General features: G+C 36.2%; 1 protein-coding gene across 3 annotated transcripts in view; it reads left to right on the top strand.

The window, feature by feature from the left end:
* Positions 1-25,568, top strand: part of LOC111159938 (poly(ADP-ribose) polymerase family member 4) — a 136,536-nt gene that overhangs the window by 107,327 nt on the left and 3,641 nt on the right. For 2 of the 3 annotated variants that reach the window (XM_022522627.1, XM_022522629.1), the window contains 3 exons: positions 3,590-4,624; positions 7,239-7,338; positions 23,218-23,350. In XM_022522627.1, the coding sequence (XP_022378335.1) occupies positions 3,590-4,624; positions 7,239-7,338; positions 23,218-23,350 (1,268 nt within the window). The remainder of the gene's footprint in view (positions 1-3,589; positions 4,625-7,238; positions 7,339-23,217; positions 23,351-25,568) is intronic. The other variant, XM_022522628.1, reaches the window with a different exon arrangement.

The following is a 25,568-nucleotide window of genomic DNA, read 5'->3' as shown; positions in this document are numbered from 1 at the left end:
ACTTTTGCTCTTTAGAAGACACCATTAAGCAAATGAATGCACCAGCCACATTTGTGAGAAAATATTCATAAAACATATCTGACAAAGTCATCTAAAATACATAAAGCAATCTTACAATTCAGTATTTCTAAGAAAACCCAATAAAATAATGAGCAGATTTGAAAAGACACTTCACCAAAGAAGTTATACAGAAAAGATGCTCAAGGGGCACCTGGGTGGCTCAGTGGGTTAAAGCCTCTGCCTTCGGCTCAGGTCATGATCTCAGGGTCCTGGGATCAAGCCCCATATCCAGCTCTCTGCTCAGCAGGGAGCCTGCTTCCTCCTCTCTCTCTCTCTCTCTCTCTCTCTCTGCTTGCCTCTCTGCCTATTTGTGATCTCTCTGTCAATAAATAAATAAAATCTTTAAAAAAAAAAAAAGATGCTCAAAATCATCAGTCACATGAGAATATGCAAATTGGAGGCACAGTGAGATGCTTTCACATAGCCACTAGAATGGCGTAAAAGGGACTGACAGTACTACATGTGAGGATGTGGAACAATGGTTACTCTCATGCACTGCTGGTAGAAGTGCAAAATGGCACAACCATTTTAGAAACTTTTTGACAGTTTCTTAAAATATATACACCTACCATTTGACTCAGCCAAATGAAATGAAGATGTATGTTCAAAGATTTCTGCGTAAGTACTCATTGTGGCTTTTATTTGTAGTAGCCAGAAGTTGGAAACAACCATCAGGAGATGAATAAGCAAACTGTGATATAGCCCTATGATGGATACATGCAACCTCATGTATCAGGACAGTTATGCTGAGTAGAAGAAGTGAAACACAGAAGAATAGAAATTGTATGATTCCATTGATACAAAATACATGTAAACCAATATAAAGTTATTGAAATAAATAGTGGTTGCCTGGGAACTGCGAGGGGAGGAATGAGATGGATTACAAAAGGGCACAGGAATATCTTGAGAGTGATGGTTATGTTCATTCTCTTCACTATGATAATGGCTTCATGATGTATACTTATGTCAGAACTCACCAAATTATATACTTTATTTTTTTAAAGATTTTATTTCTTTATTTGACAGAGAGACAGAGGACAAGTAGGCAGAGCGGCAGGCAGAGGAAGAGGGAGAAGCAGGCTCTCTGCTGAGCAAGGAGCCCGATGTGGGGCTTGATCCCAAGAGCCCAGGATCATGACCTGAACCAGAGGCAGCTGCTTAGCCAACTGAGCCACCTAGGTGCCCCTTATTATTTTTTTAATTAAACTCTACCCTCAGTGTAGGGCTCCAACTCATGACCCTGAGATCAGGAATCACATGCTGTACTGACTGAGCCAACTAGGTGCCCCTCAAATTATGCATTTAAAATGTGCAGTTTATTGTACATCAATTATACCTAAGAAAATCTATTCTGAAAATTTTAATTAACTCTAGCCAAACTGCCCTCTTTGTAGGTTATGTCAATTCACACTCCCATCGGTAGCATGTGAGAGTCTTACTCTGTCCGTCTTTAACCCAGTTTATCGTTCAAATGTTTGATCTTTGCAAATTGGGCAGGTGAGAAACACATTAATGATATTTTAATTTTCATTTCTTTGTGAATGAAGATAGCATGTTTTCATATTCTTAAGAGCTCTAGGTATCTTCTTTTCTATGTGTTATCTATTAATTTTTTTTACCTTTATTATTGTGATGTTAGTCATTTTTTTCTTTTCTTTTCCCTTCTTTTCTTAACAGATTTTATTTATTTGACAGAGAGAGAGAGAGAGAGAGCACAAGCAGGGGGAACGGCAGGCAGAGGGAGAGGGAGAATGAGAGGGAGAAGCAGGCTTCCCTGCAGAGCAGGGAGCCTGATGTGTGGCTCCATCCCAGAACCCTGGGATCATGACCTTAGCCAAAGGCAGTTGCTTAACCAACTGAGCCTCCCAGGCGCCCTAGTCATTTTCTTATTTATTTCAGGAAAAATACGTATTAGGGAAATTAGCTGTTTTTACTTTGAGCTGCACAGATTTGTATCCCAGTTTGCTATTTGTATTTTGATGTCATTCATCATCTTTTTGTCATGCAGATTTCTTAATTCAGGCAAATTTTTTGATCTTTGGGTTTCTTGTTTTTGTTTTATATTGTTTTATTTTATTATCATTCTTAGAAATATCTTTCCTATTCAGAGGCTATGCTTCCTAAAGGTTTTTTCTTATTTTTTTTAAAAAATAGTTTTATGGTTTCTTGTTTACATTTAATTTTTCATCCAATTGGAATCTATCCTGGTATAAGATAGGAAGTATGGAACTCACTTTATTCTTTTCCAGATAGCTACCCACTTTCCCCAACACCGGTTATTGGATAATTCTTTTTCCTCCCATTGACTTAAAATGTCATTTTTGTCATCTTCTAAATTCCCATGTGTTTTAGGATCTATTGCTAGACCATCTATTCTGTTCCACTGATGTGTCTAATTATTGCAATTTTATAAAATAATATCTAATAGGTCTAGTCTATCACTATTACTTACTTTTTCCGTTTGTTTAATTAAGAGAAACTTACCCAGAAAAACATTGTTTTTAAATATTATTTTCAAATATGTGTTTTGTAATATGTTCTGCAGTGTAATTATTTAAATGTATACTGGAAATGACTGAGTTGTGAAAGAACTACTCTTTTTTTAAAATAGCTGATTTTTAAAAATAATAATAAAATAAAATACCTGATTTACATTGGTAAAATTATAGGCTAATTATTTTTTTAATTTTTTTAAAGATTTTATTTATTTATTTGACAGACAGAAATCATAAGTAGACAGAGAGGCAGGCAGAGAGAGAGGGAAGCAGACTCCCTGCTGAGCAGAGAGCCTGACGCAGGGCTCGATCCCAGAACCCTGAGATCATGACCTGTGCTGAAAGGCAGAGGCTTTAACCCACTGAGCCACCCAGGCACCCCTAATTATTTTTTTTAAAGATTTTACTTTTAAGCTGTCTATACTCCCAACATAGGGCTCAGATTTATAACTCTGTGATCAAGAGTCACATACTCTACCCACTGAGCCAGCCAGGTGCTGTCAGGCTACTTACTTCCAAAATATCTCAAAGACTTGTAATTCATATAAAACTGGATTTTATTTACTTGCAACTTTTTAAGATAAAGGTTTTGAAATTTTCTATCAGTTGTCTCATTTCCTTAATATTGCTGTAAAGCAGAATAAAAGACTAGAATAATTTATTTCAAATTATCAGCTTATTTTAGGGCTAATTTACATACTATGATACTGCTAATTATAAAATTTTGGACAAGACACTTCTGTGGTCCTGCGTTTCCTCTTGTATCAAATGAGGGGTATTAGAAGTTTCAACATGCTAAGAACAAAGAGAAACTAAGAACTTTGATGTGTTTATTACTGCTGTTCTCTCCAAATCTCAGATTTGTATCTATATAACAATGGCATTGTATTTAAATTATCTTGTATATCTCCAATTTTTCAGTGCTCTAGGATAAGAAATTTCTTGTCTACTCCGAAGTTAAGTCTAGGAAGTATGTTTGATTGTTCATTTTATTTTGTGTTTTCCCTTACATTATATTTTTCCCTCTTGGACAGCCTCTTTTAGCATTCTTTGAATGGAATGAAGAACTGCAACAACCACATTTGACTAACAGAAAGTTTAAATCATATCACCTGGAAGATTCTGAAGATTCTGAAGATTTTGAAGATAGTTCCCAACTATCAGAAAAACCTTTAACACTCAATTTTGAATGTGAAGATGTGGAAAAGCCATTGGATTTAAGTCAGATGGATTCATTTAAACAACCGCTATGTAGAGATACTCCTTTCCCAAAACTGGTTAGTTGCAGTATTTCTGCTGCCCATGGTTCAGCCCTTTTGGGAGATGAGCCCTTTGAGGGTGCTTGTTTCCTCCATCATCCCCACTTACATCCTAAGACGTTTGCTAGGAGTCTCAAAGAGTTTGGTCCATCTAAGAATGACCAAGACCTTCAAGCTAACCATTTGGATGACATTACCCCTGCGTCATATACCCCTTACAGACTGCCTCCCTCACATCTTAAATCCTTTGCTTTTTGTGCTCATGAAGGTGTCTCATTTAACTCCAGTGATGTTAATCTACCTGAAACTTATCAAGGCCATAAGACCCACAATTCTGCTAACATTTTCTCTGAGTTGGACTCTCCTCTGCAGCCAAATATTCATTTGCCTCCTCGTAGACTTAATTCTGCTGGTCCATCCAGAGGGTTTGCAGTTCATTCCCTTTCTTGTTCTCCTCTTTATTTTCAAAATTCTGCAGTTCCTTTCAGCGCCAGTTACAAACCACCAGCATATCTGTTTGCTAACACTGAATCGGAGGCTTCTTTCTGTACAGCTCTTTCTGCCAGAACTTCATTATCTGCTTCAAGTAATGGAAGTTTTTCTGAAACAGAAAATAATGGAACACCAGAATTTCTGGCAAATTATTTTCTTCAAGAAGTGACAATATCTGAAAAAAAGAAAAAGAAAAAAGAAGTGACAATATCTGATATAACAGGAAGTGATTTTACTGCAAGCTTCCAGGCACAAAAATATGAACAGAGCTGGATGAATATTGTGCCTTGGACTGAACTCTTCAGTCTACAAACTGAGGTATTAGTCTTATTTACCCTTAGGTCTGTGGTTAATTAGCTTCATAGTTCAGAACATAGCTACTCAAAGTAGCTGCTCGTTGAAATACTTACCAGTGCATTAGTGAGGAAAGTGACTGGTGGAAGAATGTAAATCAACACACTGCTTCCTTCACTGAGAAAATCTTGCTTAAAAAAAGTCATTGAACAATATAGTGTGCTTGATGATGGTATTTATCTATTTTTAATTGTTAGGCCAGAATGTCATGCAAGTGAATGTTAATATTCCTCAGCTGAAAATTAGCATCCCTAAGTGGGTCATGGGGTAACACCTTGATTTGCTAGGTTCTAGAACAGATAGATGAATTACAATCATGTAAACTTCCCTTGTGAAGTAAAGAACAAGTGTTGTAAGTATACTCTGATTGTTTTCACATATGGTCTTGGGAATATTACTCAACATGTTAGACTGTGTTAGAGCTTATCATTCCATTTGTGAAGCTAGTAAACACTCAATAAATATAGTTCTTGCACTGGTACTAAGACCCAGTCACACATGTATAATTATGTATTTTAATGTAAAGTAGTTTAGTGAAGCAGAAAAGCAACTTGATTTAGTGTGAGACTAAATTTGAGCCTTAGTCCTACTTCTTTGTGATTTAAGGCAAGTCAAAACCTTTCTGAGTCTTAGTTTCTTCACCCATATACTGGGGGTAATAATGGTGTCTGCCTCTTAGAGTGGCTTTAAGGTTTAAATGAGATAATAACAGCTGTCAGCTTTTTTTTTTTTTTAAACCTGAAAGAACGTACATGAAAACAGTGTTGGAAACAGTATAGCAGGTACTGCCATTTATGGGCCCTGGAGCCAGACTGTCGGGGCTTAAATTGTGCTTCTGCTGCTTATTAGCTATGTGACTTTGAACAAGTTGCTTAACTTCTCTGTGCCTCAGTATTCTCAACTGAAAAGTAGTTCTCATCTGCAAAAGGTATAGTAATAGCCTCCACACGCGTGGCTAAACAGATAAAAAAAAAACAAAAACTGGCACCTAGAACTAGTTCATCACTAGTTAGCATATGCTTAGCATATGCTAACATGCTGTTATTTTTTCAAATTATTGCTGTCGAGTCCGTGTATCTGCCTATGACCTCACCCTTCTTTCTGCTCCCTGTATTAGTGCCCCTGAGACCTGGAGTTGATCTACTTCAAGTTCAAGATCCCCATGTTCAGGTTTACAACTACCTCATAATATGTAAGAAACATCAGCCCTAAAAGTTAGCTGAGGTGGGCAGAGGACAGTGAGAATAAGTAAGATAGTTTTAAAGCGCATATTCATCATAACAATTTTATATTTAGTTAAAAAAATGTCATTTTCACATTTCAGACATCATAAAAGCACATTTTTAATGTTGATCAAAAGGAATCATGCTACTTAAAAGTTTGAGAAACATCACAATTACATTTTCAGTGTATTTTTTCTGAAATGCCTGTAGCTTATGGCACTGCCCCAAACTGCCTGTTCTGCTGAGGTGCTTGCTCAGCACATCTTCTTTCTGCAATCATGTTACCTTCAATGAAGTCTCACTTTCCCTACAGTATTTTATTTGCATTTACATATGTCAGCCAAATCCTGTCCTTTTGCACTTGGCATTTTAATTAAAGTTTCCTTACCATGAAAAAGAAAAGTTTGAGAAACATCAGTTCAAAACATTACTAGAAGAAAAAAATGCATAACACCATTTTTTAAAATCCTTACACATGAGCAGCTTTCCATACTTTTTTAAAAAGATTTTTATTTATTTATTTGACACAGAGAGAGAGATATCACAAATAGGTAGAGAGACAGGCAGAGAGAGAGGGTAAGCAGGCTCCCCGCCGAGCAGAGAGCCCGATGTGAGACTCGATCCCAGGACCCTGGGATCATGATCTGAGTTGAAGGCAGAGACTTAACCCATGAGCCACCCAGGTGCCCCGCTTTCCAGATTTTTTTTTTTAAGATTTTATTTATTTATTTGACAGAGGTCACAAGTAGGCAGAGAAGCGGGCAGAGAGAGAGGAAGGGAAGCAGGCTCCCTAATGAGCAGAGAACCCGATGCGGGGCTCGATCCCAGGACCCTGGGACCATGACCCAAGCCAAAGGCAGAGGCTTTAATCCACTGAGCCACCCAGGCACCCCTCCAGACTTTATAAGTGCCACCTGGTACATAACATCCATAGTATTTTTGAGATTCCCAACAATACTGTGTCATTAGTATATGAAGAATTTCAATTTTAAGAATAATAAAAATAGGGGCGCCTGGGTGGCTCAGTGGGTTAAAGCCTCTGCCTTCGCTCGGGTCATGATCTCAGGGACCCTGGATCAAGCCCCACATTGGGCTCTCTCCTCAGCAGGGAGCCTGCTTCCTCCTCTCTCTGCCTGCCTCTCTGCCTACTTGTGATCTCTATCTGTCAAATAAATAAATAAAATATTTTTTAAAAAAGAATAATAAAAATAGTAATTAAAAATTTTTGATAATAAAAATTTTAAAAATGTCTTAAACTGAATTGAAATAATTGGAAACATTATTTATTATATTACATTCTTATGTATGTGAATCAATTTTAGTACTGTCGCTTAAATTTGTTTTTTATTTCATAGGATGGCTTCTGGAAACTTACACCAGAACTGGGATTTATATTAAACCTTAATACAATTATTTTAAACAGCTTTCTTGAACAAAAAGGCATTCGCTCTCTGGGTAAGTCAGCATTTTTCTATTAATTAAATGGCACGCTCTTAATTATTTAAATTTTGTTGTAAACTAGTGTACTACTATGATAATTATGTAAGTTACATATGAGTGGAATTATTTTTGTTAACCATCAAAGAAAACAGAGGACTAGTTTCTATGCATATCTTCACCACTGATTAGGCTTTGCATAATTAGTTAGCATAAGTAGCAGTAACTTCTGTTTTAAAAAATACAAAATTTCAGTAGCTTAACGTAAAGATTATTTTCTTGCCCATATCACAGTCAAATAGTGGTCAGCAGGAAATTCCACTCCAGGTTGTCATTTACAGACCCAGGCTCCTTCCATATTGTGGCTCCATCATTATCAAAAGTGTCTTTAAAATTACTCTGGTAAAAAGAAAATTGCTCTGGCATCACCTACGTGGTAGATAGGAGAAAGAGTAAATGTGGCAGGATCGAGTCACAGAACTCCACCCAGATACAAGAAGGCTGGGAAATGTACTTTAGCTTTGTGTTAAGGAAAAGAAAACAGCTTTTATGAGCATTTAGTCAGTCTCTGCCAGAGCAAGTTCGACCTCTGTGGACCTGTTTCTTGTTATGATACTGAAGGGGATAGATGAGCAATTGGTTTAAAGGTCAAATGCTAGCTCTAAGTTAAGAGATTTTTTAAATAAAATATTATTATTATTATTAAACAACTAGTCAGTATTCATTGAACAGCAAGGTCTAACTACCCTGACATTTCTGAGGAAATGTCAGGGTTTTCATACTCAGGCTTATTCCATGGTTAGCAGATCTTTGTCTATTTGACCTGCTCTACACTAAAAAGAAATGATGAATATCTGCATAAGGAGAATTCTAGTTCCGGGAATGATAAAGGGGATTGTATCAGACTAACTCTCCTACCAAAAACACTTTTTAACCCCAGACAAAATATTTTAAAACCACTCTTTTAAGGCCTAGAATAAAATAAAAAACAGAAACCAAAGGGTACAAAATCCCTGAAAAAAGGAAGAAAATGAGGTGAGCTCCACATTTATCCAGCTGTTGTTTTGCCCAAAAGTACTTCTCAGTTCATGAGGCACAGGAGAGATTGAACTGAAACAGAAAGTCTTAACAGGATAATGATATTTGGGTCAGAGTTCAAGGCTGCCAGAGTGGCTAGAAATTAAGGGTGAAAATCCTAGAAAGGAGTGAGTCACGGAGCAGGGACCTCTGAAATCTGCATACAAATTTCCTCACATCTTGGTTCTCCCTAACCCATATATACACACAGGGTGTGACTTTAAGGAATCTAGAAAAAAGCAACAACTAGAAAGGAAACGTGTAGAGCAGAGATTTCAGCTTCTGCCAAGTGTTGGGGAGACAGAGTTTGGCATTTGAATTATAACAAATTAGAATTTATAAAAATCTCAAGTTTTCCACTAAAACCCAAACATTATCAAAAGGACCATAAATCATGATCAAAGACTTCCACAGGATGAAGGAGAAATACAAAATAGGCCCACCCTAATAAAACCTAAAACAAAGCTTTCAAAGGATATACCAAAACAAAACTCAACACTTTTTAGAATAAGATAGCATAATCCAGAGTCTCCACAATTTTCAAGGTACAATCTAGAATGAAAATTTAATAATATACAAAGAAGCAAGAAAATATGACTTAAAATCTAGGGGAAATGGCCTAAAGATGCTGGCCTACAGATGACCCTTATGTTGAAATTAGCAGACAGGATTTAAAACTGCTATTAAAAATACAGTAAAGGGGCGCCTGGGTGGCTCAGTGGGTTAAAGCCTCTGCCTTCGGCTCAGGTCATGATCCCAGGGTCCTGGGATTGAGCCCCGCATCGGGTTCTCTGCTCAGTAGGAAACCTGCTTCCCTTCCTCTCTCTCTCTCTGCCTGCCTCTCTGCCTATTTGTGATCTCTGTCAAATAAATAAAAATAAAATCTTTAAAAATACAGTAAAGGATTTATCAGAAAAGAAGAACAGAAAGGGTGAACAAATGGGAGGAGCTCAGCAAATAGATGGAAACTGTAAGAATCAAATGAAAACCCTAGAACTGGAAATTACAATATCTTCAATGGAAGGGTCATTGGATGGGCTTAGTAGCAGAAACAAAACAAAAACAAAACAAAACAAAAAGAAATCATGTAACTTAAATTATAATAATATAAAGTGGTAATAAAAATTATCCAAACTGAAGCACAGAAAAAAAATAGAATGAAAAAAGAAGAGAATCCAGGACATGGAGTGATACCAAAAGGTTTACATTTGTATAATTGGGATCCCAGGAGGAATGAGAGTAGATAGAAAAATGTTTGAATAAATAATAACTGAATTTTCTCCAAAATTGTTGAAAGACATCAATGTCTAGATCTGAGACACTCAGCAGAACTTCAGGCAGGATAAATACAATTAGAACCACATTTAAGAAACCAGAATCAAACTGCTGAAAATCACAGATAAATCTTAAAGCAAACAGAAAACAAGGACACATAGAGTCAGGAGAACATCTATAAGAATTTTAAATTATCCCACATCAGAAATAATGGAAGCTAGGGATACCCAGGTGGCTCAGTTGGTTAAGCAGCTACCTTCAGCTCAGGTCATGATCTCAGTTTCCTGGGATAGAGTCCCATGTCCAGCTCTCTGCTCAGCGAGGAGCCTGCTTCTTCCTCTCCCTTTGCCTGCTGCTCCACCTGCTTGTGCCCTCTCTCTCTCTCAAATAAATAATAAAATCTTTTTAAAAAAGGAAGAAAGAATGGAAGCTAAAAAATAATAGAATAATATATTTAAAGTGATGAAAGAAAAAGCCCTACAAACTAAGAACTCTATATTCAGCAGAAAAGAGCCTTTAAAAATAAAGGAGAGGGATACCTGGGCAGCTCAGTCAGTTAAGCATCTGCCTTCAGCTCAGGTGGTGATCCTGGAGTCCTAGGATCATGACTTGAGCCGAAGACAGATGCTTAACCAACTGAGCCACCCAGGCACCCCAAATGAGAGAATTCTTAAAAGATCAAAATAAATGGAGAAAAAATTTAAGGTAATAAATGGGTTTAGAAAACTAAAAATGTGAAGATGTTGGTTCTCCCCAATTGATCTATAGATTCAGTGTTGTGAATACATGCCCACAAATTTGATAATCTAGATAAAATGGACTAATTCCTTGAAAGACAGTATCTGCCAAAACTCACAAAAGAAGAAATGGAAAATAGAATAGACCTGTATCTATTAAAGAAATTGAATCAATAATTAATAACTTTCCAAAACATAAAACACCAGGCCCAGTGAGTTCACTGGTGAATTCTACCAAACATTTAAGGAAGGAATTATACCAAATCTCTATAATGTCTTTCAGAATTAGAGAAGCAGAGAGAATAATTCTTAACTCATTCTATAAGGGCAATATTACCCTAATACCAAAACCAGACAAAGTCATTACAAGAGAAGAAAACTACAAACCATTATCCCTCATAACATAGACACAAAAATCCTCAACAAAATATTAGGAAGTTGAATCCAAAAAAGTATAAAAAGACCAATACACCACGACCAAGTGGGATTTATCACAGGTATACAAGTCTGGTTCAACATTAGGAAATCAATTAATGTGATCCATTATGTCAACAAACTAAAAATGAAAAATCACATGATCATATCAATAGATTAGGAAGAAAGCATTTGAGAAGATCAAACCCTCATTCATGCTAAAAGCTCTCAGTAAACAATGAATAGAGGAGAATCTCTTCAACTTAATAAAGACTATTTAAAAAAAAACTATAGCTAATATTATACTTACAGGTGAGAAACTAGAAGCTTTTACATGAAGATCAGGTACAAGGCAAAGATTGCCCCTCTCTCCACTCCTTTTTAATATTGTACTGGGAGTACTTGCTAATGCAGTAAGGCAAGAAAAGGAAGTAAAAGATATATAGACCAGGAAGAAAGAAATTAAAATTTTCTTTGTTTAGAGATGATATATTTGTCTATGTTGAAAATACAAAAGAATCAACAAAAAACCCTTGAAACTTAACTGAAATTAAAATAAAAACTTTAAAAAGGTTTTAATAAGATTTGCAGATGAAGTAAAAGAAAAAATTCTTGAAACTAGTGAACAATTATACCAAGGTTACAGGATACAGATTAATATAAAAAAGCCAATTGCTTTCCTATATTCCAACAAAGAACAAATGGAATTTGAAATTAAAAACACAATATCCTTTATATTAGCACTCTCAAAAATGAAACATATAGGTATAAATGTAACAAAATATGTATAAGAGCCATATGAAGAAAACAATAAATCTGATCTCTGATCAAAGAAGAGCTAAATAAATGGATTGATGTTCCATGTGCATAAATAGGAAAACTCAGTATTGTCAAGATTGACCTACAGATTCAATGGAATACCAATCAAAATCCCAGCAAGTTATTTTATAGATATGGACAAACTGATTCCCAAATTTATATGGAGAGGCAAACGACTTCAACTAGCCAAAACAATATCGAAGAAGAAAGTTGGGGGACGCCTGGGTGGCTCAGTTGGTTGAGCGGCTGCCTTCTGCTCAGGTCGTGATCCCGGCGTCCTGGGATCGAGTCCCACATTGGGCTCCTTGCTCCGCAGGGAGTCTGCTTCTCCCTCTGTCTCTGCCTGCCACTCTTAGTCTGCCTGTGCTCACTCTCTCTGACAAATAAATAAAATCTTTAAAAAATTTAAAAAAAAAAAGAAAGAAAGTTGGAAGACTGATGCTATGCAACTTCAAGACTTTTTTTTTTAAAGATTTTTATTTATTTATTTATTTATTATTTGAGAATGAGAGAGAGAGAGCTTGAGAGGAGAGAGGTCAGCAGGAGAAGCAGACTTCCTGTCAAGCAGGGAGCCCGATCTGGGACTCGATCCCAGTACTCCAGGATCATGACCTGAGCGGAAGGCAGTCACTTAACGAACTGAGCCACACAGGCGCCCACAACTTCAAAACTTACTATAAAGTTACAGTAATCAAGACAGTATGGTATTGATAACAATATAAACAATTAGGTCAAAGGAACAGAAGAGCCCAGAAGGAGATTCACTGCAATCCCAGGGGACATTTTTATACAAACAAACTGATTTTAGAATTTATATGAAAATGCAAAAACCCTTAGAATAATCAAGATAATCTCGTGGTAGAAGATGACAGTAGAAGTGCACAAATGTAAGACTAGCCAGTATGATACTGACATAAAAATTGATAAGTAGACTAATGGAACACAATAGAAAGTCCAGGTAAAGACCTGCATATTTAGTCCATTGATTTTCTTCAAAGAAACCAATGAAATTAATGGGAAAGGAAGAGTTTTCAAAACTGATCTTAGAAAAATTGGATTTGTAAATGGAAGGGAAAAAAACTCAACCCTTCCTTCATGCCCTACTCAAAAATTAATTTGAGGGGCACCTGGGTGGCTCATTTAGTTAAGCATCTGTCTTCAGCTCAGGTCATGATCCCAGGGTCCTGGGATCAAGCACCTAGTCAGGCTCCCTGCTCAGCGAGGAGCCTGCTTTTCCTTCTCCCTCTGTCTGCTGCTCCCCCTGCTTGTTCTCTTTCTCTCCCTCTCTCTTTCTCTCTCTCTGTGTCAATAAATAAATAAAATATTTCTTAAAAATTAATTTGAAATGGAACATAGACCTAAATGTAGAACTATAATACTCCTAGAGGATATAAGAAAACTGGAAAATTTACAAATATGTGGAGGTTAAACAACATGTTACTGAACAAAGAAGAAATCAAAAGAGAAATTAAAAAATACTTGAGTGAATGAAAATGGAAATATACCAAAACATGGGATGTGGCAGAAGTAACTCAAAGGAGGAAGTTTATAGCAATAAACGAAAAATCTCAACTAAATAACCTAACTTTACACTGCAAGGAACTAGGAATAGACAAACTAAACCCAAAGTTAGTAGAAGGAAGAAAATAACAAAGTTCAGAGTGGAAATAAATGAATTAGAGACTAAAAGGACAATAGAAATGATCAATGAAACAAGAGCTATTTTAAAAAGATAAACAAAATAAATAAATCTTCAGCTAGATTCACCAAGATAGAATAGAGACGACTCAGATAAAATCAGAAATGAAAGAGACATTGCTGTTGATGCTACAGAAATCTAACGGGTCATAAGAAACTACTATGAAAAATTATATGCGAACATATTAGACAAGTTAGAGCAAATGGATAAATTCCTAGAAACATACAACCTACCAAGACTGAATCATGAAGAAATAGAAAATTTGAACAGACTCATTACTAGTAAGGAGATTGAATCAGTAACCAAAAACTGCCCAGCAAACAAAAGTTCAGATCACTGTGAATTGTACCAAACACTTAAAGAATTAGCACCAATCCTTCTCAAATTCTTCCAAAATGTAGAAGAGGAAGGAACACTTCCAAACTCATTTTATAAGGCCACCATTCGTCTGATACAAAAACCAGACAGAGAGACTACAAGAAAAGAACATTACAGGTCGATATCCTAATGATTACATATGCAAAAATCTCAAAATATTAGAGACTCAAATTCAACAATACATTAAAAGTATCATGATCAAGTGGGATTTATTCCAGGGATTCAAGGATGGTTCAACATCTGCAATTTAATCAATATACCCCATTAACAAAATGAAGGATAAAAAAATTATATGATCATTTCAGTGGATACAGAAAAAGCATTTGACAATTTCTTTTTATCATTTATGTTAAAAAAAAAAAAACCCTCTCAACAAAGTGGATTTGGAGGGAATATACCTCAGCATAATAATACCTGACAAGCGCACAGCTAACATAATATTCAATAGTGAAGAATAGAAAACTTCCTCTAAGATCAGAAGCAAGACAAGGATGCCCATTGTCCACATTTTTATTCAACCTAGTATTGGAGGTCCTAGTGATAAAGGAGTCCAAGGCAAGAAAAAGAAATAAAAGGCATCAAATCAGAAAGGAAGAAGTACAACTGTTACTATTTGCAAATGACATAATAGTATATGTAGAAAACCCTAAAGACTAAAAAAAACTGTTAGAATTAATAAAAAATTTCAGGAAAAAAATGGTTAGAATTAATAAATTCAGGAAATTTGCAGGATACAAAATCAGTACACAAAATCAGTTTTGTTTGTATGCACTGATAGTGAGCTATCAGAAAAAGATTTTAAGAAAATAATTTCATTTACAATATCAGAAAGAATATAATCAGGGGCGCCTGGGTGGCTCAGTGGGTTAAGCCGCTGCCTTCGGCTCGGGTCATGATCCCAGGTCCTGGGTTCGAGCCCCACATCGGGCTTTCTGCTCAGCGGGGAGCCTGCTTCCTCCTCTCTCTCTGCCTGCCTCTCTGCTTGTGATTTCTCTCTGTCAAATAAATAAATAAAATCTTTAAAAAAAAAAAAAAGAAAGAAAGAAAGAATATAATCAGAAAGAATAAAATGTCAGAAAGATATATCTGAAAGAATCAGAAAGAATAAAATATCAGAAAGAATAAAAGAAAGAATCAAATATCAGAAAGAATAAAATACCTAGGAATAAATATAACCAAGGAGGTGAAAGACTTATACATGAAAACTATAAGATATTGATGGAAAAAAACTGACATAAATAAAAAGAAAGGTACTCCATGCTCTTAGATTAGAATATTGCTAAAATGTTCATACTAGCCAAAGCAACCTACAGATTCAGTGCAATCCTTATCAAAATTCCAGTGGCATTCTTCACAGAAATAGAACAAACAATCCTAAAATGTATACAGAACCCCCCTCAATACAAAGCTTTTTAAATTTTGTGTGCAATTGAAAAATGAAAAGCACAAAGAATGGGAGAAAATATTTGCAAATCATATATCTGATAAGGGACTGATATCTAGAATATATAAAGAACCCTTATAATTCAGTAATAAAAAGACAAATAATGCAATTAAAAAATAGTCAAAGGATTTGAATAAATATTTCTCTCAGGCTCATTAGTCATCAAGGAAATGAAAATAAAAACTATAGTGAAGTACTACTTCATACCCATAATAGGCTTATCATTAGGGTGGTTATAATTTTTTTAAAATGGTGAAAAGATAGACTTTTCAGTCAGTGATGATAGGACAATCAGACAATAAGGAAAAAGGTACAGTTTGAACCTTTACCTCATACCATACTTAAAAAATTGAAGAATTAAGTGTGAAAGACAAACAATAATGCTTTTGGAAGAAAATACTGGAAAAACTCATGATTTTAGGATGAGAAAGATTTTGTTTGTTTTTTACTTTTTATTTTGAAGTAATTTTAAACTTGCAGAAAAGTTGCAAATACTGTACGAAAAATTCTCATATATCCTTTACCTAAAAGATGTTAACATTTTGAAGTATTTGATTTATCAATCAGAGAGGAATTTCTCAATGCAAAAAAGGCACAAGTCATAAAGGAAAAGATAAATAGACAACATCAGCGATATTTCTTCATTAAAAATAAAATATAAAATGTGAAAAAGACATACTATAAGGATACTAAGATAAAGGCACATATAAACAATAAATAAAAGTACAAACTTTGTGGAAGAACTGAGTGATGAACACAAACGTCAGCATGGTGGTAGTTTCTAAAAGGGAGCGTAATACTCTCTAGGTCCACTCATATTGTCTTAAATGGCACAATCTCATCTTTTTATGGCTGTGTAATATTCCATTGTGTTCTACTTTTTCCTTATCCATTTGTCTATTATTTTTTTATTATGTTAGTCAAATACCATATGATTCCACTTATATGGAACCTAAAAATGAATAAAAGAAAAGCAGAATGAGACGTACAAATACAAACAAACCGATAGTTACCAAAGGAGGGGTGGGGTTGGGCAAAATGGAGAAGGCGAGAGGGAGATACAGCTCTTCAGTTACAGAAAGAGTAAGTCATGGGAATAAAAAACAGAGCATAAGGAATACAGTCAATGATATTATAATAGCGATGTAGTAGTACAGATGGTAGATACATCTGTGGTGAACATATGTAAATTTGTCAAATCACTAAGTTGTGTACCTGAAACTAATGTAACATTGTGGATCATCTATACTCAAATAAAAAAATAGAAATAAATAATAGGCTTATCAAAAAATAAATAAAGGGAGCAGGAAAGAATACAATTGGGACACAGCTCACAGACACTTTCAAGCTAATGATCATACTCTGTTTCTTAAAATGGGTAGTTGGATACCACCTCATACACATTAGGATGACTACTATTAAAAAAAAATAGAAAATAGGGCGCCTGGGTGGCTCAGTGGGTTAAAGCCTCTGCCTTTGGCTGGGGTCATGATCCCAGGGTCCTGGGATGGAGTCCCGCATTGGGCTCTCTGCTCAGCGGGGAGCCTGCTTCTCCGTTTCTCTCTGCCTGCCTCTCTGCCTACTTGTGATCTCTGTCTGTCAAATAAATAAATAAAATCTTTTAAAAAAATAGAAAATAACAAGTATTGGGGAGAATGTGGAGAAATTGGAACCCTAGTCACTGTTGGTGGCAACGGAAAATGGTAGCTGCTATGGAGAACTATTAATAGAGTGGTTCATCAAAAAATTAAAAATAGAATTACCATATGACTCAGCAATTCCATTTCTGGGTATAATACCAAAAGAATTAAAAGTAGGGACTCAGAGATATTTGTATACACATGTTCATAGCAGGATTATTCAAAAAGTAGTAAAAAAGTGGAGGCAACTCAAATGTTCATTATTGGATGAATGAATAAAGAAAATGAGATATAGGGCACCTGGGCGGCTCAGTTGGTTAAGCAACTGCCTTCGGCTCAGTTCATGATCCCGGGGTCCTGGGATCAAGCTCTGTGTCAAGCTCCCTGCTCCCTGGGGAGCCTGCTTCTCCCTCTCCCTCTACCAACTGCTCCTCTTGCTTATGCTTTCTCTCTCTCTCTCTCTCTCTCTGTCAAAAAAATAAATAACCTTAAAAAAAAAACCCTCTCTTTTAAAAGGAGAAAAAAGAAAGAAAGAAAATACGATATAAGACACCTGGGTGACTCAGTTGATTAAGCATTTGCCTTCAGCTCAGGTCATGATCCCAGGGTCCTGGGATTGAGTCCTGCGTCCAGCTCCCTGCTCAGCAGGGAGTCTGCTTCTCCTTTTCCCTCTGCCCCTCCCCTGGCTTGTGCACTTCTCTCTATCTCTCTCAAGTAAATAAATAAATAAAATATATTTTTAAGATGTGATATATACGTACAATTGGTATTATTCAGTCTTAAGGAAGTATTCATTCAGTGTGATTCATACCACAACATGGGTGAGCCTCAAAAACATGATGCTAAGTGAAACTAGTCAGTCACAAAAAGACAAATACTGCTTGATTTCACTTTTATGAGATACCAAGAACAGACAATTTCATAGAGACAGAAAGTAGAATAGTTGTTGCCTGGGTCTGAGAGGAGTAGGGAATGTAGGAGTTGGTATTTAATGGGGACAGAGTTTCTGTTTAACAAAATGAAAAGGGTTCCAGAGATAGATGGTGGTGACAGTAGCACAACAATGTGAATGTACTTAATAGCACTAAACTGTATACTTTAAAATGGTTAAAATGATAAATTTTATGTGTATTTTACTATAGGTTTTTAAAACAAAAATAATACCTAGTGGGTTGTTCATACTTGGGTGTTTGTTATATTATTTATACCCTACAGATACATTGTTTGTCTGTTGCATCTACTCAATATTTAATATTTTTAAAAATTTAAGTATATGCTTGGGAAGATTTGAGATTCATTCTTTTTTTTTTTTTAATATGTATTTATTTGACAGAGAGAGATCACAAGTAGGCAGAGAGGCAGGCAGAGAGAGAGGGGGAAGCAGGCTCCCCGCCAAGCAGAGAGCCTGATGCGGGGCTCAATCCCAGGACCCTGGGATCATGACCCAAGCCGAAGGCAGAGGCTTTAACCCACTGAGCGACCCAAGCGCTCCTTGAGATTCATTCTTAAGAAACATCAGGCTTTGGTAATGAATTAGATGTGGGCAGTCGAAGGAGAAGGGGAATTTTCAGCATTGAGCATGAGAAAGGAAAACAATGGTAGACTGAGCCTATAAACATACTAATTGTGTTATGCTTTGGACTTTAAAATTTGAGGTTCCTAGCAGATATTGGAAAGAAATACCTAGTTGGCTCTATGAGGCTAGAGCTCAGAAAGAGGTCAGAATTGAAAGACTTTGGGAGAACTGTCATTATTTAATGCCATGGACCATGGGCAGGTATGACATCTCCTAAATAAAGAATGTAGCCAGAACAGAGAATAGGGCTTAGGGCCATCCTTGGGCATGCCAATATTTAGTGGTTAGACAAAGCAGGAGCCAGCAAAGACTTAAGAAGGAATGGCCAGAGAAATAAGAGGAAAGCTAGGGAGTACGGCATCACAGGTGCCAACAGGTGAGCTTTTTTTATGGATATGCCTTTCCCATGGATTTTCTCTGTACTACTCTGTATATCTCCATATTATCCATGTTATTTTTTTGTATGTGTGTTTTCTGCCATTTTCCTCTACTTGTAGTTGCAAGATGTCTGATTTCTCCCCCTGATTTATTTTTATATCTCTCTACCCAATTTTTTCTTTTATCCTTTTCTTGATTTTCCTTTTATCTTTTCTTCCACTTCTCAATTTACTTCTTTTTTAGTTTTTTTAAAATTTTTTATTAACATATAATGTATTATTAGCCCGAGAGGTACAGGTCTGTGAATCGCCAGGTTTACACACTTCACAGCACTCACCATAGCACATACCCTCCCCAATGTCCACAACCCAGTCAATTTACTTCTTAAGTGACTCTAATACACTATTTAGGCATTTTATAATTCTATTGTTTATGATGTTTTTAACAGAATTGTGTGTTGCTTATTATTTAAAAGTTACTCTAAGATTTTATATTCAATACTAAAAGAAGAAGAAGAAGAAGAACCCACTAAATTAAATAGTCCCCATATTTTCTTTTGTCTCTTTTGATTTTCTTTGTGGGATAAGGGATTGGTTTTGTCTTTTCGTTTTAAAATTTTATTTAATTCTTTTTTCCTGTATTAAGAAAATGATGTCTTTTTTTTTTTCCTTTGAGAGAGAAAGTGCATAGCGGTGTGGGGGTGGGTTAGGAGGGACAGAGAAAGAGGGAGAATCTTAAGCAGGCTCCACACCCAGCGTAGAGCCCAATGCAGGATTTGATCTCATGACCCCGAGATCATGACCTCATGATCAAGAGTTGGATGGTTGGGGCACCTGGGTGGCTCAGTGGGTTAAGCCACTGCCTTCGGCTCAGGTCATGATCTCAGGGTCCTGGGATCGAGTCCCGCATCGGGCTCTCTGCTCAGCGGGGAGCCTGCTTCTCTCTCTCTCTCTGCCTGCCTCTCCATCTGCTTGTGATCTCTCTCTGTCAAATAAATAAATAAAATCTTAAAAAAAAAAAAAGAGTTGGATGGTTAACTGACTGAGCCACCCAGGTACCCCTAAAATGATGTCATTTTTTAAGTAGTTATGGCTATCTCAGTGATCTAAAATTAATGCTTTATGTGCAGATATGTACATATTATGCACAGGTCCTTTTGTATTTATAAAACAAAATTGTGTATTATTACAAGGCAAGGTTTTGGTGTGTTTTTTTTTTTTTTTTTTTTTTTTTTTTTAAAGGTAGTTCCCTTTTTCTTTTTTTTTTTTTTAAAGATTTTATTTAATTATTTGTCAGAGAGAGAGAGGGAGAGAGAGCAAGCACAGGCAGACAGAATGGCAGGCAGAGGCAGAGGGAGAAGCAGGCTCCCTGATGAGCAAGGAGCCCGACGTGGGACTCGATCCCAGGACGCTGGGATCATGACCTGAGCCGAAGGCAGCTGCTTAACCAACTGAGCCACCCAGGCGTCCCTGGTGTGTTTTTTTTTCCCCAAAACCATTGTCTCCCAGAAAAAGAGGTGTATTTGGGTCTTTACAAATATTTTATGTTCTCTAAATTACTTTATTTTTAAAGGGTAAGTATCAATTGAGGAGAGGACTCAGCTTTGAAATATTTATTTCAAATACTTAGAGAAATTATCTGAGAGAAATCCTTAAAAAGTAAATAAAAGAAATTTAACACAGGTTTATTAAGTATTTCTTGGAATATGAATTGAAAATTATAAGCACTGAATGTTGTTTAATGAGCCTACGGAAGATCACTTTCAAAAGCAACATACATGAATAGATAAAGAAGATGTGATATATATAAACACAATGGAATATTATTCAGCCATTAAAGAAGAATGAAATCTTGCCATTTACAATGACATGTATGGAGCTGGAACAATTAATGCTAAGTGAAATAAGTCAGAGAAAGACAAATACCATATGATTTCACTCATTTGTGGAATTTAAGAAACAAAACAAACAGGCAAAGGGAAAAAAATAGAGAGATAAACCTAGGAACGACTCTTAATTATGGAGAACAAACTGTTGGTTACCGGAGGGGAAGTGTGTGGGGGGATAGGGGAAATAGATGATGGGGATTAAGGAGTGTACTTGTGTGGAGAACCAGCTGTTACATGAAAGTGTTGAATCACAATATTGTATACCTGAAACTAATACAACATTGTATGTTAACTAATTGGAATTTAAAACTTTTTTTTAAAATGTAGACAGAGAAAGGGACAAAATATGTATATGTAAGGTATATACAAAAGAGGAAAAATACATTTAATTGATTAAGCAAGGGAGAACACATGACATGTAGAGACTAACTTTGGAAAAGAGTAGAACATGTCTTGCAAAACAAAAACAACAAAAGCAAAGTACATCATGGGAATGTAAATTGCAAAATCCAAATGGTGTTTACCTTTGAAAAGCTGGGGACATGGGGTGGGAATCAGAGGACATATACAAGATGGCTTCAACTTTACAACATATTGTTTCTTCTAAAGAAGAGAGGAATTTCAATCAATCAATCAATCAATCAATCAAAAAAGATTTGAAGCAGATGAGGAGAAATGTTAAAAGGTGACCAGCTATCATATTTTTCTCTTTTCTGTGTGCTTGATAATATTTCATAATAAAAAAGCCATTAAATGGCTATGTTGTAGTGGTACTAACTGTGCTACGTATCAAACATCTAAGATGGAAATAAAAATAATTTACCTCAGAAACTAGCAGACAACTCACTGGCACAATGATGATGAAGATTGCAAGGGAGGACAATAATTTTCCTCCCCTCCTTCTAGTTTCTTGGCTGAGACACCCTATAATTACAGACAGATTAACAATGGAAAAACAAACCACTTTTATTATGTACACACATATATACCTTGTACAGTAGGGAGCCCTGCAAAGATGAGACTCAAAGGGCAGCTGGGCAACTGAGCTAAGGAAAGGGAGAGAGATCTGTGGCTTCAAGTGGAGGAGGGGCAGGGGCGATTCACAGGAAGGTGAGTGGAGGAAATGCTTGGTAAATGGATGTTGTCTTCCAAAGCAGACATATTTCTCAGGTGAAAAAGTTATCCCTGGTAATAGCTCTCTTCCTGATACAAGCCACCTTTCTAATTTCTTTTAAACAGTTAAGGGGAAGGTAAAATGCTTTTCCTGAGTCCTTCTGGGTCCTGATTGCCTTCAGTTCAAAATGAAAGTGTCATGTTCTGGGTGGCTTAATCCACTTAAGATAGATGTTAAAAGGGGCACCTGGGTGGCTCAGTCAGTTAACTGGCTGCCTTCAGCTCAGATCAGGTTCCTGAGATCAAGCCCCAGATAGCACTGGGCTCCCTGCTCAGTGGGAAGCTTACTTTTCTCTCTCTCTCTCTCTCTCTCTCTGCCTGGTGCTCTCCCTGCCTGTGCTCACCCTCGCTCTCTCTCTCTCTCTCTCTGCCAAATAAATAAAATCTTAAAAAAAAAAAAAAAGATGGATGTTAAAAGTTTTGTTTCATGAAGTGTTAGATTGGAAAAATAACAATACTTGAAATCTAATTTTTATATGATGTGATTTCAAATACATACTTGCATTTAAGAAAATTAAAATGTGTTAATTTCTGGCTCAATATATATATACATTCATTTTCAATTTTGGTATTTTATAATATAGTAAAATATCTTGGTTTAGGTGTATAACACTGGTTACCTGTAGGTACTATTAAAAATAATAAGACAATTTAGTTGATCCTCAAGAGTCCAGAGAACTGCAAAGTTAAGGGGACAGGGCTGCAAGCTCTTATAGAAAGAGGCAAGCAGGAAACAAGGAAGAAGTACTTGGTTTATGTTCATTAGTTGGGGTTGCGTATCTGACCATATTTAGAAAGGTCAAGGAACTGGGAAGTGAGTATAGCACCCAGAGTTGGCTTGGTTTTGGAGGATTGGCCAACTGGATACATTGTGTTTCTGATCAGGTAAAGTATTTATAGGGACATAAAAGTTATGTAGATTTTGGTTTGCTGACATGGCACCCTGGGTAGTAGCAGCTCCATCTTGGGCCTAGAAATTTATTCCGATGGCATGAATCACTAGAAATAATTTGCTACACTGACCTACCCAGCTGTATGAGTTGTTTATCTGTTGTACATTTAGGTTTACTCCTCAAAACTATTTGTAGCAGGAGCCTAGAAACTGAATTTCTTTCACAAACTTCATGCATCTCTGTTTATTAAAGAGGGCAAAGAAATGAAGCTATGGATGTATTCCTTCCTAACAACCATCAGGGTGCTATGGCACTTGTTCCATTTGTCCTCATTTTTTATTTAAATAACAAGGTAGGTAAGGATCTTGAAGAGAATTATGGAGTTTTATGATCTGCTAATGTATTATGGTTTAATAGTATGGAAATTCTTTAATAGAATTTTTATAAATGGGCACAGTTTGAGATGCAGAGTTTCCAACAAATATAAAAGGGTTTTCCACTTTTAGGAATAAAAGGAAGAGAGCGTCTCCTGGAGCTGATTGCCACATTTCTGGTACTACAATTTCTTCGCACTAAGTTGGAACAAAAAGGCATAGTCTTCAAATCACTAATGAAATTGGATGATGCTTCCATTTCCAGGTAGCTTTAATTATAGTATTAAGGAACTCACTTACATTTCTGACCATTTCTTAATTAAAATTTGTAAGAAGCAACATGGAATTGTAAGAACAAAGAGAATTTATTCACAGGGAATATCTTGCCTATGTTCTTATGTCACAGGCAGGGCAGACACAATATTTATGCCTCTTGGTTCAGTGAAAAATCAGGGCTCAGAGTGTTTAAGTGTAGCTTACACCAGAACTCAGATCTTTGGCTCCTGGTTTAGTATTCTTTTCACTATGGCATATTGATTCTGTGTGCTTTTGGAAAATCCACAATGTGATTGTCAGGACTAGGTCTGTTCCCAATAAATTGCAGGGCCTGGCACAAGAATATAGATGGAAACACACATACTATATGTCTAAGCATTTAAAAGTTATAAATCAAACTAACAAACTTAAATAAAACACATTTAAAGTCCTGCCTGGACAAATACAACTTCTTGAAGACCAGGGTCAAATTTAGAGTTCTGTGACCACTTGAAGTTTGATGTCATCATGTGACAGTGTAGAGAGAGGCAGTTCTGGGTCCCTGGCTCCTAGTCCTTGGGCTGACCTCTGGCACACAAGAGGCCTTGAGGCACATGTGAATACCCTTCTTACTTACAAAAACTCCATCCATACCTCATGCAAACTGTCACCCCTTATGTGTGTGCATATACACACAATATACATATATGTACGTATACATACATACCTATATAATTAGCTTATGATTTTTTCAAAAAGGCAAGATAAGTGGGAAAACTAGCAAAACTAATAAAAATATTATTTATAGGGGAGGAAGAGGAGACAAGGTTTCTCCTAACATACTTTGTTTTACTTTTTTAACTTTAAAACTACATAAATATTTTGCATAATAAAGACCAGATGCCAGAGAGAAGAGATTGAAATTGTTAAATTATGCGATGGACTACCAACAGCAGTGTCTGGAATGTGAGGAAATAAATGGCAAAAGGAAAATGAGAGGATGGGTGGAAGCTATGAATTAAAAGACACATGGCCAGAAGGCAATGTTAGGTCTACTCTGGATCCTGACTTGAACAAAACCCATTTTATTAAAGAGAATGAGAGAGAGAATTAGGGAGATTTAAACATTACCTGTATATTTTGTGATATTAAAGAATCTCTTATAGCTATTTTAATGTCATGTTTAAGAAAAAGTTCTTCTTGTCCCTTAGAGATATATATTTACAGATGAAATTAAAATAAATAAGCAGACCTATTTTTACCCTCTCACAAAGACTGATTAAGTTCTCAATTCCCAATAGCATCAAATACAAAATTGGTACTCAGAAAATAATAAATTGAGCGTTTTACTGTAGGTAATTTGTACTTATATTTTAAGAAAAGCAGTACCTTCTCATGAGCTTGCCAAAAGAGCTCTTTGAGAAAGATAGGAATTTATTAAGTGAGTATCAAGAAAAATACTTCAAAGAACTAGTAGACAGGACTGACAAGTTAATATTTGATTTAGCAGACACAACCAAAGAGGCACTTCTTCTATTTAGATCATTTTCAACTGAGACAGAGGGAAGAGAGGCTTAGGAGACAAGCTGACCAAAGTAAAGCCATTTTGGTTTTTAGGCTCACCCTTAACCTAAAAGTCAACAGGTGAAAAGATTCAGCTTATGGAAGACCATAAGGCCCCACTCCCTCCATCAGTAAAAGTCATAAAGACTGGACATTCCTAAAATTGCTCCTGTGGGTAATTCCACAACTCTATAGGACAGTGGAAAAACTAACTGCCCAATGTAACTGTTAAACCCAAAGTTAAAAGGTAAGCCCCTCCCTATATGGTTAGCTAATTAAAAAAACAACAACAAAAAACCCTTATGAAACCCTTTGTTAGAGACAAGGTGGTGGGGGGGCTCCTCTTCCTCCCCTGGGAAGAGAGGCCTCTACTTTATCTGTGAAGTAGCTCCTTTCTTACTTGTATACATAATAAATCTTTGTCCCTTTCTCTACATGGCTTGCTCTTAAATTCTTTCTCTCAAAAAGCCAAGAACCGTCTTGGTGAGGGGCATAAAGCCTTCCTTCTTGGCCTGTCTGGCATCACAACTATGATAGCCATTAAAACAAGTATTAATAACTTGAACCTACTTTTAATTGCAACATCACAAAGTATTTTACCAAGATTTTCAAAAATAAGTATATTCCATCACTTTGCTCTTACTATATGAGTTATTGTGAGAGCA

The sequence above is a fragment of the Enhydra lutris genome, unplaced genomic scaffold (genome assembly GCF_002288905.1).
Source record: "Enhydra lutris kenyoni isolate GAN:26980312 unplaced genomic scaffold, ASM228890v2 scaffoldscaffold71, whole genome shotgun sequence".
Lineage (NCBI taxonomy): Eukaryota > Metazoa > Chordata > Mammalia > Carnivora > Mustelidae > Enhydra > Enhydra lutris.
Note: the sequence above shows the minus strand (reverse complement) of the source record. Positions and strands in the feature narration are given on the sequence as shown.